The sequence below is a fragment of the Rhinoraja longicauda genome, chromosome 5 (genome assembly GCF_053455715.1).
Source record: "Rhinoraja longicauda isolate Sanriku21f chromosome 5, sRhiLon1.1, whole genome shotgun sequence".
NCBI classification, from domain to species: domain Eukaryota; kingdom Metazoa; phylum Chordata; class Chondrichthyes; order Rajiformes; family Arhynchobatidae; genus Rhinoraja; species Rhinoraja longicauda.
In genome coordinates, this window is record NC_135957.1 from 45,083,055 (window position 1) to 45,103,350 (window position 20,296).

The window sequence follows — 20,296 nt, forward strand, 5'->3', positions numbered from 1 at the left end:
ATCCAGCTGAGTAAAATATAAATGCCTGATGAACATCTTATCTGTTTTTCCACTGTTACACAGTCATTGGTTTATCAGTGGTTTATCAGTGGTTCATTCATGCTTTTACATCCACAGCAGTTATTCATCAATCAATCTGACAGCTTGTTGAACCATATTTATGGATGCACACTTCCATTCAATTGCTTTTTCATAAATACCAAAGCATAAGTCAAACCTTAATGCTACAGATTATCAAACTTTATTGTAATGCTTACCATAACTTATTCATAAATAGTCTCCTTACAGTGTTGGAATTTTCATAAGGTCATAAAGAAAAGGAGTAGAATTCGGCCCATCAAGTCTACTCCAACATTCAATTATGGCTGATCTATCTCTCCCTCCTAACCCCATTCTCCTGCCTTCCCATAACCTCCGACACCTGTACTAATCAAGAATCTATCTATCTCTGCCTTAAAAATATCCACTGACTTGGCCTCCACAGCCATCCGTGGCAAAGAATTCCACAGATTCGCCACTCTAGCCAAGATTACTAGTTCCAAACATAAACCAAAGAGTTAAATTCCAAAAGGTAGTGAGAGTTGCCACCCTTGACACCAAGGCCCTTTGACATTGTGTGACATCAAATGCCTTGGAAAAACAAACATCATTGAGAATCATAAAAAACTTCACTGGCTGGAATCATACCTTATAAAAGAAGACAGTGTGGTTGCTAGTTGTGGTCATTGCAGCCCTAGGACATCACTGAAGGAGTTCCTCAGGTCAGAGTCTTAGGTCCAAACATCTTCAATCACCACCAAATAAGGGGGGATGTTCACAATGCTAAATTCAATTTCTAATTACACACCATATAATTACGTACCTCCATGCAGCAAGTCCTTAACAACATTCAGGCATTGCCTAGTAAGTGGCAAACAACACTTGTGACACAAAATGCAATGACCATCTTCCACCAAAGAGTCTAGCATCCATCTATGACATTCACCATGACCATGTTCTTCACTATCAAGGGTTTCAAGGTCAGTTTATTGTCACATTGTCACATGTCAATTAAGGTACAGTGAAATTCGAATTAACATATAGCCATACCAAAAAAAAGCAACAAGCCACACAACTACATAAAAATGAAAATAAACATCCACCACAGCGGATTCCCCATGTTCCTCATTGTGATGGAAGGCAATAAAGTCTAATCCTCTTCCTCTTTATTCTCCCGCGGTCAGGGCAGTCGAACCATCTGCAGTCTGGGCGATCGAAGCTCCCGCAGCCACCGATCGAAGCCCCTGCATCGGGGCAGTCGAAGCTCCTGTGGCTTGCAGCTCCACGATGTTAAAGTCCGCAGGCTCCCGCAGATGGGGCTCCGAGGTCAATCCCTGGCAAAGGGATCACAGGCTCCATGATGGTAAGTTCACAGGCTCCTGCGGAGGAGCTCCCAAAGTCAGTCTGCAGCAAAGGCCGCCGACTCCTCGATGTTAGGCTGCAGTGCGGATGGAGATACAATATGGAACAAAATCGCATCTTCGTCGAGGTAAGAGATTAGAAAAAGTTTCCCCCAATCCCCCAATCCCCTTCTCCCACCCCCCACATAAAACAAGTTAAAGAACTAAAACATACATTTAACACATACAAACAAACAACAAAAGAAGGAAAGGACAGACAGACTGTTGGCAAGGTCCTTGAACCGATTCCCTTATAACACATACTTGCCTTTAATTTTATTTTTTTTCCGGGGATATTTTATGTTTGAAATAGGGCTGCCACAAGGCTCGGTGCTGGGACCCCAGTTATTTACCATACATATTAACAATTTGGTTGAGGGAATTAAATGTGGCATCTCCAAGCTTGCGGATGACACAAAGCTGGGTGGCAGTGTGAGCTGCAATGAGGATGCTATGAGGCTACAGGATGACTTAGAAACATAGAAACATAGAAAATAGGTGCAGAAGGAGGCCATTTGGCCCTTCGAGCCAGCACCACTATTCATTGTGATCATGGCTGATCATCTACAATCGGTAACCTGTACCTGCCTTCTCCCCTTCTTCAAGCTCTATCTAATTCTCTTTTCATCTAGTGAATTGGCCTCCACTGCCTTCTCTGGCAGAAAATTCCACAAATTCACAACTCTCTGGGTGAAAAAGTTTCTTCTCACAGTTTTAAATGGCCTCCCCTTTATTCTTAGACTGTATCCCCTGGTTCTGGATTCCCCAACATTGGGAACATTTTTCCTGCATCTAGCTTGTCTAGTCCTTTTATAATGTTATACGTCTCTATAAGATCCCCTCTCATCCTTCTAAACTCCAGTGAATACAAGCCCAGCCTTTCCAATCTTTCCTCATATGACAGTCCCTCCATCCCAAGGATTAACCTCGTGAACCTATGCTGCACTGCCTCAATAGCAAGGACATCCTTCCTCAAATTATGAGACCAAAACCGCACACAATACTCCAGATGTGGTATCACCAGGGTCCTACACAACTGCAGTAAGACTTATTTGCTCCTGCACTCAAATCCTCTCATTATAAACACCAACATGCCATTAGCTTTCTTCACTGACTGCTGTACCTGCATGCTTACTTTCAGTGACTGGTGTACAAAGACATCAAGGTCTCGTTGCACTTCCCCTTTACCTAATCTGACACCATTGAGATAATAATCTGCCTCCTTGTTCTTGCCGCCAAAGTGGATAACCTCACATTTATCTACATTATATTACATCTGCCATGCATCAGCCCACTCACACAACCTGTCCAAGTCACCCTGCAACCTCCTAACATCCTCTTCGCAGTTTACACTGCCACCCAGCTTTGTGTCATCTGCAAACTTGCTAGTGTTACTTCTAATTCCATCATCCAAATCATTAATATATATTGCAAATAGTTGCGGCCCCAGTACCGAGCCTTGCGGCACTCCACTCGCCACTGCCTGCCATTCTGAAAAAGACCCGTTTCTTTCTACTCTTTGCTTCCTGACTGCCAACCAATACTCTATCCATGTCAATGCCCTACCTCCAATACCATGTGTTCTAATTATGCTCACCAACATCCTGTGTGGGACCTTATCAAAAGCTTTCTGAAAGTCTAGATCCACTACATCTAGTGGCTCTCCTTTATCCATTTTACTTGTCACATCCTCATCTTTTCAGCCCGTATTGCCCTTTTAGCTACCTTCTGTTGTCCTTTGAAAGATGCCCAATCCTCTGGCTTCCCGCTACTCTTTGCTATCTTATACATCTTTTCTTTTAGTTTTATTCCCTCCCTAACTTCCCTTGTCAGCCACGGTTGCCTCTTACTCCTATTAGAATCTTTCTTCCTCTTTGAAATTAAATGATCCTGCATCTTCTGGATTATGCCCAGAAATTCCTGCCATTGCTGTTTCACCGTCATTCCTGCTAGGATCCTTTTCCATTCGACCTTGGCCAGATCCTCTCTCATGCCTTCATAGTCCCCTTTGTTCAACAGCAACATTGACATTCCTGGTTTAACCTTCTCCCTCTCAAATTGCAGATTAAATCTAATCATATTATGGTCACTACCTCCAAGCGGTTCCTTTCCCTTGAGTTCCCTTATTAAATCTGGTTCATTGGACAACACGAAATCCAGAATTGCCCTCTCTCTGGTCGGCTCGAGTACAAGCTGCTCTAAGAATCCATCTCGGAGGCACTCTACAAACTCCCTTTCTTGGGTTCCAGAACCAACCTGATTTTCCCAATCTACCTGCATACTGAAATCCCCCATAATCACAGTGGCATTACCTTTGTTACATGTCAATTTTAACTCCTGCTGCAACTTACACCCTATATCCAGGCTACTGTTTGGGGGTCTGTAGATAACTCCCATTAATGTCTTCTTACCTTTACAATTCCACAACTCTATCCACAGTGACTAAATTGTCAGTCCCAATGTCACCCCTCGCAAGGAACTGAATTCCATCCCTCACCAACAGAGCTACCCCACCTCCTCTGCCCACCTGCCTGTCCTTTCTATAGGACATACAACCCTGAATATTCTGCAGCCACCTCTCTGTAATCCCCACAATGTCATACCTACCAATCACTAACTGAGCCTCAAGTTCATCCACTTTACTTCTTATACTTTGCACATTCATATATAGTACTTTTAATCCTTTGCTCATCTCAGCTTCCACATCGATTCCTATTACACTTGGCCATTCTCTCCTATTGCTTCGTGAGCATTCTGTCCCGTTAATTCTGGGGTGTTTCTTAATTTTTCCTATACTCTCTTTCCCTTTAACTCCATCCTTGTCTATTCCATTTGAACCCCCACGCCCCCACTATTTAGTTTTAAACCACCTGTGTGACAGTGGCAAATCTTTGCTCATGTGGATATGTTGGGTGAGTGGGCAGATGCATGACAGATGCAGTATAATGTGGATAAATGTGAGGTTATCTACTTTGGTGGCAAGAACAGGAAGCCAGATTATTAGCTGAATTAAGTCAGATTATGAAAAGGGGAGGTGCAACAAGACCTGGGTGTGCTTGTACATCAGTGACTGAAAGTAAGCATGCAGGTACAGCAGGCAGTGAAGAAAGCTAATGGCATATTGGCCTTCATTGCGAGAGGATTTGATTTTTGAGCAAGGAGGTCCTACTGCAGTTGTACGGGGCCCTGGTGAGACTGCACCTGGAGTAATACGTGCAATTTTGGTCTTCTAATTTGAGAAAGGACATTCTTGCTATTGAGGGAGTGCAGCATAGGTTCACCAGGTTAATTCCCGGGATGGTGGGAATTTAGAAGGTTGAGAGGAGATCTTATCGAAACGTATAAGATTATTAAGGGGTTGGACACGTTAGAGGCAGGAAACATGTTCCCAATGTTGGGGGAGTCCAGAACAAGGGGCCACAGTTTAAGAATAAGGGGTAGGCCATATAGAACTGAGATGAGGAAAAACTTTTTCAGTCAGAGAGTTGTGAATCTGTGGAATTCTCTGCCTCAGAAGGCAGTGGGAGCCAATTCTCAGAATGCATTCAAGAGAGAGGTAGATAGAGCTCTTAAGGATAGCGGAGTCAGGGGGTATGGGAGAAGGGAGGAACGGGGTACTGATTGAGAATGATCAGCCATGATCACATTGAATGGCGGTGCTGGCTCGAAGGGCCGAATGGCCTCCTACTGCACCTATTGTTTATTGTCTATTGACTGACATATGATGAAAGAATGGGTCGACTGGCTTGTATTCACTGGAATTTAGAAGGATGAGAGGGGATCTTACAGAAACATAAAAAATAAGAATTTTTAAAGATTGGACAGGCTAGATGCAGGAAAAATGTTCCCGATGTTGGGGGAGTCCTGACCCAGGGGTCACAGTTTAAGAACAAGAAGTAGGCCATTTAGGACTGAGATGAGGAAAAACTCCTTCACCCAGAAAGTTGTGAATCTGTGGAATTCTCTGCCACTGAAGGCAGTGGAGGCCAATTCACTGGATGTTTTCAAGAGAGTTAGATTTAGCTCTTCGGGCTAAAGGAATCAAGGGATATGGGGAAAAAGCAGGAATGGGTTACTGATTTTAGATGATCAGCCATGATCATATTGAATGGCGGTGCTGGCTCAAAGGGCCAAATGGTCTACTCCTGCACCTAGTTTTCTATTTTTCTGTTTCTATGTATCCAATTTAATTTTGTATAACATCTAAGGCCCCCTCGGTCATGGCTGACCATGGGTGATGTACCCTGGTTGTTGGCTGCTTGCTCCAAACCTCGGCTAGAGCAGCGTCGATGTGTGGTCGGATGCAAGCCTGGGCGACGTCATATGAAGGACAGGCTGTTGCCCATACTGCACGTTCCCCCTCTCCACATCGCTGATTGATCCAAAGGAACAGCAGAGCCGTTACAGTTTGGCACCAGTGCCGTCGCAGGAGCTGCCAGAACAAGGTTGTAGACAACGATGAACTGCCTTCGGGACTCCGACTCCAGATTTTTCTGGAGGATTACTCCTGGAGCCTTTTCCATGACTGGATATGGCCCTAAGGCAGTGGAGGTTTTAGATCAAAGTTTTCCCTCTCCCCAGGCTGACGAGCCTCATTTGCCCGAGACTCGTGGGGGCGAGAGCGTCTACCTTCCCGTTTATAGCACCTGCCCACTGCAGCCCTCATCCGCCTACCCAGCCGTTGTGATGCTCCACTAAAGTCGACCATCACCCTCCGCTTGTTTCACCGTTGAGGTCTTGGTTGGATTGTTCTTTGTCAGGGACCTCCTGCTCGACCTTACCCCCATGAATGACCTTACCAGGAGCATAGCTCCAGACAGCATTGCTCTCAGGATCTCAGGACCACACAAGCTTCTTCACCACGACAAGGTGACAATCCACGGAGAAGATATTATAACAATTGGTTATAATATCCCACAAATCATGATATACGTGATGCACTTCTATGCAGCGGGATGTTAATTTGCTTCAATTAAATGGATCAAATTGTTGGTGGCCAGCTCCATGTTCAATTTGATCTGCTCAGAATTCCTCATCCAACTCAAATACATTGTTCTCCGAATGTGAATTAGAAAGCCCCAGGTTAGAGCTGCAAATAGGAAATATTCAGCTCATCAAATCTCAGCCAACAGATTCAACGATCTACAAAACAGCTGAACTACCAGCAGCGCTTGATGGATGTCATATAAAGTACTCCTCATTTTCTACACAAAGCTCTTTGCCCAATATAAGCAGAGAGTCTATTTGCATTGAATTGTCAAACTGCATTTTCTGAATGGATAATTAAGAAGCCTTTGGAATTATATATAATTGCCATAGTGCAGACGCATTAATGGTTACAAGACTCAGAATATAATAGAATACCTCTTGTGGAGGAATATCGAAAGAGTATAAGAATTCACCTAAAAACAAAAAAGGGTCCATATTACAGACTTTAATTTGTATGTCAAATTTGACTTAAAACTGGCATGAGTGCAAAAATAAAACAGCGGAGATAATTAATTTTACAAAAATCAAATGGAAACACACACAAACAATATTTGACATTATCTTTCAAATAATAAAATAATCATAAGAACTGATTTTCCTCTTAGGTTACATCGAAAAAACCCTACATAACCTAACTTTTGCTACTTTAACATTACACTAGCACAATGATCAGGTTATTTGATGAGTAAGGCAGAGACCTGGACAAATGATGGAGACATGCAAGTTCAAATCCTTTCACAGCAGCTGGGAAATTTAAATTCAGTTAATTAAATAAATCAGTAATGTGGCAAGCTACCAAATTGACATAAAAACCCATCTGTTCCACTAATATCCTTTGGGGAAGAAAATCTGTTGTCTTGCCTAGCCTTTTGTGTGACTTCTGACCCAGGGCATTATTGTTGAGTCTTGATTCTACTCTGAAAGGGTGGTAGTGTGAACTGTGAGGAAGATGCTATGAGGTTGCAGGGTGACTTGGACAGGTTGTGTGAGTGGGCGGATGCATGGCAGATGCAGTTTAATGTGGATAAGTGTGAGGTTATCCACTTTGGTGGTAAGAATAGGAAGGCAGAGTATTATCTGAATGGTGTCAAGTTAGGAAAAGGGGACATACAACGAGATCTGGGTGTCCTAGTGCATCAGTCACTGAAAGGAAGCATGCAGGTACAGCAGGCAGTGAAGAAAGCCAATGGAATGTTGGCCTTCATCACAAGGGGAGTTGAGTATAGGAGCAAAGAGGTCCTTCTGCAGTTGTACAGGGCCCTAGTGAGACCGCACCTGGAGTACTGTGTGCAGTTTCGGTCTCCAAATTTGAGGAAGGATATTCTTGCTATTGAGGGCATGCAGTGTAGGTTTACTAGGTTAATTCCCGGAATGGCGGGACTGTCATATGTTGAAAGACTGGAGTGACTAGGCTTGTATGGATAAGTGTGAGGTTATCCACTTTGGTGGTAAGAATAGGAAGGCAGATTATTATTTGAATGGTGTCAAGTTAGGAAAAGGGGACGTACAACGTGATCTGGGTGTCTTAGTGCATCAGTCACTGAAAGGAAGCATGCAGGTACAGCAGGCAGTGAAGAAAGCCAATGGAATGTTGGCATTCATAACGAGAGGAGTTGAGTATAGGAGCAAAGAGGTCCTTCTGCAGTTGTACAGGGCCCTAGTGAGACCGCACCTGGAGTACTGTCTATACACTGGAATTTAGAAGGATGAGAGGGGATCTTATCGAAACGTATAAAATTATTAAGGGGTTGGACACGTTAGAGGCAGGAAACATGTTCCCAATGTTGGGGGAATCCAGAACAAGGGGCCACAGTTTAAGAATAAGGGGTAGGCCATTTACAACTGAGATGAGGAAAAACTTTTTCAGTCAGAGAGTTGTGAATCTGTGGAATTCTCTGCCTCAGAAGGCAGTGGAGGCTAATTCTCTGAATGCATTCAAGAGAGAGCTAGATAGAGCTCTTAAGGATAGCGGAGTCAGGGGGTATGGGGAGAAGGCAGGAACGGGATACTGATTGAGAATGATCAGCCATGATCACATTGAATGGCGGTGCTGGCTCGAAGGGCCGAATGGCCTCCTCCTGCACCTATTGTCTATTGTCTATTGAAATTACTGTGATAAAATGCAAGAAAATGTAATGGTCATGCCAGTGATACATCATTTCACAAGTGAATAACATTTTAAATAATTAAGTAAAACCTGTCCTTCAATAGGTTATTCAACTTTGAGCTCTGCCAATATGTTAGTTTTATAAGCAGTCCACCAGTATTTTGTTAATCTTCCAAATTATGTTCACAATTCTTATTTGCCACCATTGATTATATTACTTTACTTGCAGTTGGAGCTGGGGAGGAGGAGGGTGGAATTCGATGGTGAGGAGAAATTAATATTTCTCTGATGCTTCTCAACATGCTATCTTATTTATGTTTAAAGAAGCTCATGAAAACCCAAATATAGATAGAGTCATAGACTCATAGAGTGATACAGTGTGGAAACAGGCCCTTCAGCTCAACACACCCACACCGACCAAAATGTCCCAGCTACACTAGTCCCACCTGCCTGCACTTGGTCCATATCCCTCCAAACCTGTCCTGTCCATGTACCTGTCTAACTGCTTCTTAAAGCAGATAGTCCCTGCCTCAACTACCTCATCTGGCAGCTTGTTCCATACATCCACCACCCTTTGTGTGAAAAAGTTTCCCCTCAGATTCCTATTAAATCCTTCCCCTTCACCTTAAACCTATGTCCTCTGGTCCTCGATTCACCTACTCTGGGCAGGAGACTCTGTGCATCTACCCAATCTAGTCTCATGATTTTTTACACTTCTATAAGATCACCCCTCATCCTCCTAAGCTCCAAGGAATAGAGACCCAGCATACTCAACCTTTCCCTATAGCTCACACCCTCGAGTCCTGGCAACATCCTCGTAAATCTTCGCTGAAGTCTTTCAAGCTTGAGAATATATTTGTTATAACACGGGAACCAGAATGGAACACAATATTCTAAATACAGTCTCACCAACGTCTTATACAACTGCAACATGACCTCCCAACTTCTATACTCAATACTCTGAAAGATGAAGGCCAATGTGCCAAAAAATGGAAGAACATGTGTGCGCGCACATCATTATTCAGGTCCCTGCATTAAAAAAACATCTCCAGAATTGTTTGGGCGCAGCTTCACTTCATTGCATTTATGTCACTAAGGCAATTTCCATCTCCAGACGATATCCGGAATAGGTGCAAGGATGCTACTGTAGTGGGCCACGTCGGGGTCACCAGTGTAGTGGGCCAAGTAGGCCAAAAGAACGACAAGTAGGCAAGGTTAACAAAAGCGTGTTTACTGTATCTCTGGAACTCCAAAAGGGAATGAGAGTCATGCGGTCCTTGACCTTTATACTCCCGGCCGAAGTCCGCCTCCTTGGCTCGACCCATTCCCGTGCCGAGGGGTCGTGAGTGGTATGGCCCGACCCTCGGGAGCCGCCACACTACGCCTTTTCCACCAAATTTTCTTTAACCTTATTTTCCGAGACACTTTAGCTAATGCTGCTTCCATACCTTAGTAATTGCTTTTATTTCATGTTAAGACACCAGTTTCAGATCTACATTTCCCATTCTCAAATTGAATGTGAAATGTTATCAAGTTATGAGCACTCTTCTCCAGAGGATCCTTTGTCATGAAAACGTTAATTACTTTTATTTTCATTTAATATGAGCAAATTAAAAATAATCTGTTCTGTTGGTTTCACTATGTTTTGTTTAAGGAACTACACTAAACAGAGCCAATGAACATCATCAATGCTATCTTAATCTATTGGATTTGTCCAAAGATTAGAGTCAACCAAAGATTACTAGAGTACCTTTCCTACAATTCCTCATTATTTCTTAAATTATGCTCTGCCCTAATACATAGATGTTAGGAGGCCCTTTGACCACTCCCAGCATTAAATAATCATTTTTTCTAGTTCTTATCTCTATCCAAACTGATTTTTAAGATTTATGATAATTTTTCTTTTTGCCCATCCACCTGAAATCTCTAGTAACATTCAATTTCCACCCAGGGTCTTTGTGCAACTGTATCTTTGAAATGACTAATAAACAGTTTTATATCTATTTGTGTCATCAATCCAGTAACCCAGAGGTCTCGACTAACAATCTAGAGATCCGAGTTCAAATCCCCACTTGGAAGCTGTCAAATTTAATTTCAGTTAATAACCTAGAAAAATGTCGGTAATGACCATGAAATATCTATATTATCATAAAATATCCTGTGGTTCACTCAGGTCCTGCAAGGCATGAGATCATCCATCCTTTTAATCAAATATACCAACCTTTATAATTATATACTTGCCTAAGTTCAAGGCATTAGTTTCAAACTGCTGTAAGATGAATTCAGACATTCACCAAAATGACTAACTCTTAAATGCCTTCTGAAATAGTCTGGCAAACCATCACATCATAATTGACATAGTAAAGCTAAAAAAGGACATGATCACATGGACCACCCAAAAGACAACTTTAGCAACAGTGATGCTCAACACACATCAAACTGCTTGATCACAAGCCCTGGTGGGTGCTGCCACACAGGCAGGACAAAATCACCTGAGGGGATATATATTAGGACACACAGGTGGGAAGGACTAACCCTGGGAGTCCTCGAAATTGATTCCAGATCTCATGAACTCTCATTGTATCATGTCAGACATAGATCAGGAAATCTCTTCCTGGTTACTGCCGACTGTCCTCCTCAGCTGGTGAATCAATTATAAAGAGCTGAAAGTAGTAAGGTACAAAGTATACTCTGGGTAGTGGACTTCAAAGTATACTTTGGGTAGTGGACAACAAAGTGGATGAACTGCAACTCCTGCACCATACAAACAAGGACTTCTCTCGTGCCGCTGCCCTGTGCTTCACCGAGATCTGGCTGTGTGAGTCGACCCTGGACAACGCACTGCAACTGGCTGGCTTCCAACTACACAGAGTGGACCGTGAGACAGAGGCAGCGGGAAAAACAAGAGGAGGTGGAATATGCCTCTATACTAACAAGGACTGGTGCAGCGACATCACTTTACTGTCTAACTTCTGTTCCCCCAATCTAGAATCTTTCTTTATCAACTGCAAACCCTTTTATTCTCCAAGGGAATTTACCTCTTTTATCATCGCTGGAGTTTACATCCCTTCCCCCCAAGCCTGCATACGTGAGGCGTAAACGCAACTCACTGACCAACTTGAGGGTAGAGAGTGACTTCCCGGACTCCATGGTCATTGTTTTGGGAGACTTTAACAAGGCTAACCTCAGTCGTGAGTTCCCAAAGTACAGACTTCATGTTACCTGCCCCACCAGAGGGGAGAGAACACTTGATCACTGCTACATTTCAATCAAGAACGCATATCGCTCTGTTCCCCGGGCGGCTCTGGATCTCTCTGATCATTGTTTAGTTCACCTTATTCCGACCTACAGGCAGAAACTAAAATCTGCTAAGCCTGTGGTCAGAACAATGAAAAGGTGGACAAGCGAGGGCATTGAAAAATTACAGTCCTGCTTTGACTGCACTGATTGGAATGTGTTCAGGGAAGCAACCACAAGCCTCAATGAGTACACAGACACTGTGAGCTCCTATGTCAGCTTTTGCGAGGACAGTTGCATTCCCACGAAGACCCGGATATGGTTCAACAACGACAAGCCCTGGTTCACAGCAGAACTCAGACAGCTCTGCCAGTCAAAAGATGAGGCCGACAGGAGCGGGGATGCAGACCTCTACAGGCAGGCCAAGTACAAGCAGGGAAGAGGAATCAAAGTTGCCAAGGAAAGGTACTCTGAGGAGCTGAGGATCAAGTTCCCAGCTAATGATTCTTTTTCAGTTTGGAAGGGCTTGCAAGAAATCACCAGCAACAAGAGGAAAATGGACAATCGCCAGCCGACCAACGACCTGAACGAGTTCTACTGCAGGTCCAAGAAACAGAAACATAACCCTGGAACTCCCCCCCCTTCCCTCCCTTCCCTCCCTTCCCCCCCCTTCCCCCCCCTTCCCCCCCCCTTCCCCCCCCTTCCCCCCCCTTCCCCCCCTCTTTCCCCCTTTCCCCCCCCTTCCCTCCCCCCCTTCCCTTTCTCCCCCCCTTTCCCTTCCCCCCTTCCCCTTCCCCCCCTTCCCCTCCCCTTCCCCTTCTCCTCCCTTCTCCCCCCCTCCCCCCCTCCCCCCCTTCCCCCTTTCCCTCCCCCCCCCTCCTTCCCCCTTTCCCCCCCCCTTCTTCAATCAGCTGAGAAGGATGTTGGCTGCAACCTTCCCCCCATTGACGAACTGCACACTGTAAGGGCCAGGAAGTGAGCGGGCAAGATCATCTCTGACCCCTCTCACCCTGGCCACAAACTCTGAAGTACTTCCCTCTGGAAGGCGACTCCAGAGTGTCAAAGCTGCCACAGCCAGACATAAAAACAGCTTTTTTCCCGCGAGTAGTAGCTCTACTCAATAAGCAAAAGTCTATAGTCTCTTTTTGCTCTGTTTATTTCACTCACATGTTTAAACTGTAATGTTGTATTCTTAATGTTTTCATGTTTTATGCTTTATTCTTAATTATTTACTGTGTTGCTTGCTTGCGGAGCACCAAGGCACGTTCCTTGTATGTGTACATACTTAGCCAATAAACTTATTCATTCATTCGTCCATTCATGAGTGGCCTGGTGACACCACCACTGTCTGAGCTAACCAAGACCTGAAGAACATAGCTGCCAAAACTGAATCTGCAATAGGTAACTAGCAACCCACATGAGGGATAAACCTACTTGACCATGTCGATATAATCTAGGTGTGGCATCATTAAATGAATGGCTTGATTGTAATGTGTAGGAAGAAACTGCAGATGCTGGTTTAAACCAAAGATAGACACAAAAATCTGGAGTAACTCAGCGAGTCAGACAGCATTTCTGGAGAAAAGGATTAGGTGACGTTTTGGGTCGGGACCCATTTGCTGAAACAGCAAAATTGACATGCAGTGGACAGGGATACGTAATCCCACAGTCAATGAATCTGATTAAAGTTTGATGATTGATGAGGCACAATCCAACAGCTAACAGGAGCTGGGGGGTTCCAAGAATATCCCATCTTCAATCAGGCACATGCTGAAGGCAAGGCTGAAGATTTGTGACCATCATCAGTTTATGATCCATTTTGGCTTCCTTTGTCACAGAAGTCAGTCTTCAACAATGGTATGGTAGCTAGAGGTCAATCATCTCAACAACATTTCTGCAGGGCTGTACTCTGGGCCAACCATTTCCAATTGTTTGATCAATGACATTCCATTCATCTCTAGGTCAGAATAGGGATTTTCACAGAGACTCTGCATTGCTCTGCTCCAGTTGTTACTCCTCGACAACTCAAGCAGCCAGTTTCTGCAAGCAGCATGACCAAGACATAATACATACTACAGAAAAATAGAAAATGCTGAAAACACTCAGCAAATCAAGCAGCATTGAACCGAAATGCTAATTCTGTTTCTCTTTCCCCTGATGCTGCCTGATCTGTTGAGTTTTTTCTGACATTTTCTATTTATATTTTGGATTGGACAGGTTCAAAGATTGGGCCTCCTCCTGGACTAACTTCTGAATCCACTTGGCTGCCCAACTTGTAGGCATGTTCCAGTCCACTGTTCAAATCCACAATGTTTAAACTCAAGGGCATGGTTATTGAAGATAACTTCCTCCTTAATGCGTCATTCTATGAGGCAAGAATCATCTCGTCAACTCTGAATTTTCCTTAGTAGCAGACATTTGCTGTAGACATGGCTGCTCTGAATCACATCTGTATCCTCCAGATCCCATAAGCTACAGTCACAATAATATTACTTGCCCTGTCATGTCTGTCATAATTTAAATTATTTAATTAGTAATTAAGTTTGTCAACCAGTATTTAAAAGATTCAATAACATTTGAGTCTAGTTAAAAACAACAGACGCTCATACCAGTTTTGGTTTCACTGTTCTACTATTTTCCTACTGCATTATAGTTTAGACGAAGCCCCTTTAAAATAGATGAAAAATAAACTGTAATACTCATTAACCAATTATCTTCCTGTGATATCACACCGATTATTTCTCCAATTTTTTGTGTTCTTGACACTGCCACAGATGATGCTTAATAGTTCAATTCTTGTGTTCTTTAAATATAGACATGACACCGTTTTGCCTTGTTTCAACTAATTTCCCCAACTCATCAAATTCCACATTTAATCATCTGTGGGAGCATTAATCTGCAGAACTAGATGTCGTGCCACTCACCAAACTTGATCATTTATTGCCAATATAGAGGAAAGGTTAACGATATTATCTATCATGTTCAAATAATTTGAATCCTAAGTATGGTGAAATGCACAGGTTTATCCTATGTATATTGTGAAGATAGAACTCTAGTTTGAGAAGAAACATATTGTATTCCACAAGATTCATTAAATACTTGAGATGCTTGCTTTTGGCCCTTATTCTTTTTTATTCCATAATATCAATAATTCAAAAGGTATGGAACATCTGGAACAAAATGTTACAGATTTGTATTTTGATTAATGGTGGACAAATTTTACTTGAATTGTTAATTTTATCATTTAAATTATTCTCTGTTCTGTACACATCTTGAAATGTTCAATATTTTTTAAATGGATAACCAGACGAGTGTGTTGATTTCTGAGTAGAGTGGACACCAACTTTACTTGTTTGCCAAAATGAAAAGTTATTAATTGTCTCTAAATGTAAAGATCAAAGCCTCTAGATAATTTAGTATTAAAAATATTTAAGACTCAACCCACAGCCTTACACAGGTCTTTAATATCATATTATTTGTATGGCTGTTACAAATGAAATAGAGTAATAATAAAAGTGACCAAAACATGGTCTCCTTGGTTTTGTGGCCTACCTTCACAACTGCATATCAGTCAGTCAATATTGCCACAACTTAACTGTTGCAGTTCACACTGATCATAAACCCATTGCAAATTCAGGGAGGTCAGCATTTTGGTCGGATTGTGTTCTCAATGTGATTTTCATAATTTCATATTTTTTTTAATAGTTTGTTTTAGAAATAAACCTGCAAAACTAAAGCATTATATATATAAATCTGTTACAGAGAATTTAAAATCATGTTCCTGTAATCAATACATTTTCTTCAAAACTATTGTATTCTAACAAAAATTGCCCCATTGAACATTCAACATTCTTTGAAAGACACTTTCTGGGAAAAGATTGTTTATAAACAATAAAATGGGCTATATACAATTTTTTCTATTGCAGTTATATTGTATCTCCTCGTGTCCGGACATGCTTTCCAACCTCTTATGTATTGAGTAAGAAGGCCACAGATGCTGGTTTAAACCGAAGATAGACACTAAAGGAATAGGTCTGAAGAAGGGTCTCGACCCCGAAAGGTTACCTATTCCTTTTCTCCAGAGATGCTGTCTGACCCGCTGAGTTACTCCAGCTTTTTGTGACTATCTTCTCTTATGTATTGATGTGTTATCTCTTCCTTAAGGCAAAGATCTTTTGGAAAATTGTATTTTTTGCCATTGTGTTCCTGTTCTTTATCAAGAAATATCATCTGGAAAATGATGATCTTTTTAAAAGAATTTTAGATGAAGTAAACATGAGAAATTGTAATCCTGAAATCCTATTAATCAGCCAACTTTCTAAGGTTTAGAAAATAGGTTATTTTATGCAGAATCATTTATAGAAGGGGATAAAACGTTATACTCTGCAATTGACAGGCAAATGAAAGATGGCATTTGATTTTGTTCCTTTAGTGGCAAATTGATCTATCTTTAAAATGTACCATAGATCTACAACTTTGCCCCTCGGCAATAAAGTTGGTCATTTGGCAACTTTCGTTAGAGCCAACACCGACTGAAATCTGAAATAGGATGTCATTTCTATGCGTGTTTTTGTGTGATAAAGAGTGATTGTAGGGAGGAGAAGAGAAACGAGACAATCAAATTATAATAGAACAGAAAGTAATTCCCGCACAATTAGGCCGCATTCAAATAATTTAACTGAGGGGAGGGGGAGGGGGAGGGGGTGGGGGGAGGAGTTGAGGTGTTGGGGGTGGGTGTTTGAGAGACACAACAAAATTGGTGTACGTACACATTTTGATCCTTTTCTTGATAGTAGTTAAAACGACGTGCAGTGGTTCCATTTTCGGTGTTTTTAATTGAACTCAAACCAATAAAGGTCGTTTCTTAATTTCTTGCATTGTGTTTGTTTACAGCATAAAGATGGTCTCAGGACCACAATGCCAGTCGTAAATAAATTGGCTATTGATTTGTCCCAACCCTGAAGCGGCTGGCTTCATTCTACTGCTTCGCTCTATTTCGCAGTTGTGGCACAACCCCCTCCTCTGAGTTCGTTACAAGTCTATAAGAGGTATATATTTTCATTAGAGAATCACCCTTAATAGCCCAATCTGAATTAAGCCAATGTCGCTGTCTGATGAGATGATCAAAGAAAACTATAGATTTGAAATGCCCAGACTACCAACATCCTTAAATTTTATCAGTGAACTGAAATCCAGGTGAAAGCCAACGTGTTTGTGATGCAATTTGTTTTTATGATCTTTGGTTGATATTTAGGGCCCAGAAAGTATTTCTGTAGTTTTTACACACACAGAATGTTAATTGCGAATTATGCGGGATGGCAGGGCAATTTAGTAAGTCCAAAAATAAATCATTGACCGCTGCCCCTGGAATCTCATCAACCAGTGTAGTTGATCTCATCGGGTGTTGCAATATGACTTCGACCACCTTTTCAATGAAGTAAATAAAATATTTTTCTTCAATTTAAATGATATTTTAGTCTCAAACCATGGCGTAAGATTTCCTGATTTCATTGCCCCTCTGTCGCTAAATTATAAACCACTCTAAGTTTGGCAAATTGCAAGGCAAATTTTACAATTTTAAACCATGAGGCCAATTCAACAGAGTAAATGGTTCCCGTGTAAACTGCCATGTTCATGATTTTTTTGGAACTCATCACAATGACATCTGGTGTAGTGAATACGTGTCAAAATCATTGATCAAAACTGAGTCTCTCAGATAATGCTATAGTAAAACACCGGTCCTTTCATCTGCACTCGGAGAGAAATAAAGACCAGCAAGTGAGTACACGGCAGAGCCGGTGTCCTGTTCTTTAATTTGTATGACTTCTGCCTGTACCATGTTCGGCGTGTCTCGCTTTTCCTCAGTCACACGCAACTGAAATTGTGATCAACGTTTTCAACCCTTCTTTTCAGTAAAGGTGATTCATTTATTTTGAATAGATTTTAAAACGTGAACGTCTCGAAACTGACGACTTATCTGTACATTTGGAAGATTCTAATTCAATATTTTTCCATCAAAAGTTATCAATTAAGCCACATCGTCAGGCAGGCTTAATGAATGCAAACAATTGGCGATTAAACTACACGACATCGTGGACGTGAACGTGAAACGATTTTTAAAAATGTCCTTATAAAATAGCATCAATCATTAATATTGCCTTTTATATTATCTACTAAATGATCAGTTCGCGAAGCTATTAATCACAGATTGTCTGAAATGAAACCAGGCGTGAAAATGAATTTCTTCACACAAACTGCTCTCGCGGCTGTGTTCTGACGCTGGGTTTTAGCCATAAATTACAAACCCGCTGGGGGAAAAAAAAGCCAAATTTCACATTTGCGTTCATCCCTTTGATCAAAGTGTGCACACAAGTTAGCTAGGCATTATTTGGCAGACTAATTAGATCAAACGATAATGACTGATATACACGGATTACAATGCCTATTCTACCGTAAATAATTGCCCTTTAAAACCCCAACAGTCGAACTGGCCATGTCCTCCCGCTAGCGCACTATTCTAGACTGCAGAGTGTGAAAGCGCTGCTCGGGAGATGCATCAACTGGTTCTAAAATCTTCCCAACATGTTTCCTTTCAAACTACATTTAATCCAACAATGTCAAAAGTAGGCGAAGCAAGGGGATGGAAATTGAGAACGGCATCGATTTAAGCGACCGTCGTCTTTGAAACGTGATGATTACCTGTGTAGTAGCTTTGTGTGTCGGTTTATATTTACCCAATTTTACTGAATAACGGGTAGTCACATTCACACAACCTTCTGTAGTAGCACCATCTCAACGTAATGCTCGTCCATTTAGAGTACATAGATTTTAAAATGAAAAACAAAATCGCGGAATGACTGGTAACATATAAAAAACACATTCCACATTCTTATACTTGGTTACAGTACTTAGATAGCCCGCAGGGTGCAATTTTATTTGCATTAATTAATTTACTATTAACTATTTAAAAATGCATAGATTGAAGGCAACCTTCAATGCCAGCGCATTACTATAACGTAGCAATTGACGACCTGTTTTATTATTTTACCTTTTCAGGCGCAGCGAGTACATCCTTGCCTTGTTTTCAGTTATCAGATTAGCTCGTTCTGAATCAACAAACAGATCCATATTTCCAAATGATACTCTCGAACTTGGAAAGCACTAAACAGATATCCTTCCTATTAACTCAAATCACTTTAGCGAATGTGCTACTTGTTTAAAGATCATCTCAAACCTAACGTTTTTCACGGAGACGATCTGCATGGGTCGCTTCCGACCACCCAAAGTTTCTGCTGCTGGGCTGAAGCTGCTTTGACTGGGGGATTCGTTCGCGCTGTGCTATTTGTTAATAGGAGAGAGTCGTGTGCAAAGGGCAATCGGAGCTGCTTTGACTGAAAGAAGCTCTGCTTCCAGCTCACTGTGCGACGTGTGTCGACACCGCTGTCACATCTTTCAAACCTAGTTTGTTTCGCCGTAGGAACTGTGGCTTGAGCTCTGCCGCCTTCTGAACACCAAGTCGATTCTTGGAATACATGCACATTTTAAAAATAACAATGTGAGCTCGGGTGTCTTTGTAACACGAGTAACGCTTTGTAACGGTTCAGTTCTGGGCATTTCTGCAGCCCAGGTGCAAACTTGTTCAGTGCGTTAAGGGATAACAAATGGCACACGAAGTCTTTTCGGCAAAGGTGTGTGTTTATCACTTCAATGATTTTTACCAGAGCGTGCGAGGATTTCAACAGGTTTCAGAGGATCCATTTACAGATGGAAAATCGATTTCAAATGCACGGTTCAGTCCAACTTATATTCAGTTTTTGTACCGACACTTCTTCGGATCGTGTCTTAACTCATTCAGACGGTCTCTGCAATAACCGTTCTCTTGTTGATCTTCAATTCAGGTTTCCCAGTGATGCATCTCATCACCCCAGATTTCGGGTCGTCCCATGACCTCTTCCAGTTCATTCACTCCTCATCCCATTATTCGTTTAACATAAACTTGTTACTAAAGATTCTACATTGGGTTTTTTTGCATGACCCAAACTGGTTGGTGACTGTCCTCACTCAGACCTGCAGTTTTCCCAATATGCCATATTGCTCTCCAAGTCTTTATACCTGTCAGTGTCACGAAAAAGTGTCCGTTGTCACTAGTGTCATGCGCCATCTTCTTCACCGAGTGGTTTCTCTATACTGACAATAATTCTTCCAGTTAAAGCAATTTAACTCTTTAAAGGCCATGACCAGTGATGAATCTCTCTCCTATTAGGCAAGAAGTACAGAAGTTTAAAAAGGCATACTCCTGATTCAGGAACAGTTTCTTCCCAGCTATTATCAGGCAACTGAACTGTCTTCTCACCAACTAAAGAGCGGTCCTGACCTCCTATCTACCTTATTGGGGACCTTCAAACAATCTTTAATTGGACATTAACTTCCACAAAACGTTACACCTTTTATCCTGTATCTTTTACACACTGTGGATGGATTGGTGGTAATCATATATAGTCTTTTGCTGACTGGGTACCATGCA

At 42.0% G+C, this 20,296-nt stretch overlaps 1 protein-coding gene across 3 annotated transcripts in view; it reads right to left on the reverse strand.

Annotated features, from left to right (window-relative positions):
* Positions 1-19,629, reverse strand: part of slc30a2 (solute carrier family 30 member 2) — a 73,121-nt gene extending 53,492 nt beyond the window's left edge. The window contains exon 1 of one of the 3 annotated variants that reach the window (XM_078399418.1): positions 19,491-19,629. Coding sequence is in view for 1 of the 3 variants with exons in the window: in XM_078399416.1 (XP_078255542.1) it covers positions 18,821-18,900 (80 nt within the window). In the remaining 2 variants the exon portion in view is untranslated. Of the gene's footprint in view, positions 1-18,471; positions 18,590-18,820; positions 19,127-19,490 lie in introns of those variants that run through there. The other 2 variants (XM_078399416.1, XM_078399419.1) reach the window with 2 other exon arrangements.
* Between the last annotated feature and the right edge of the window lie 667 nt (positions 19,630-20,296).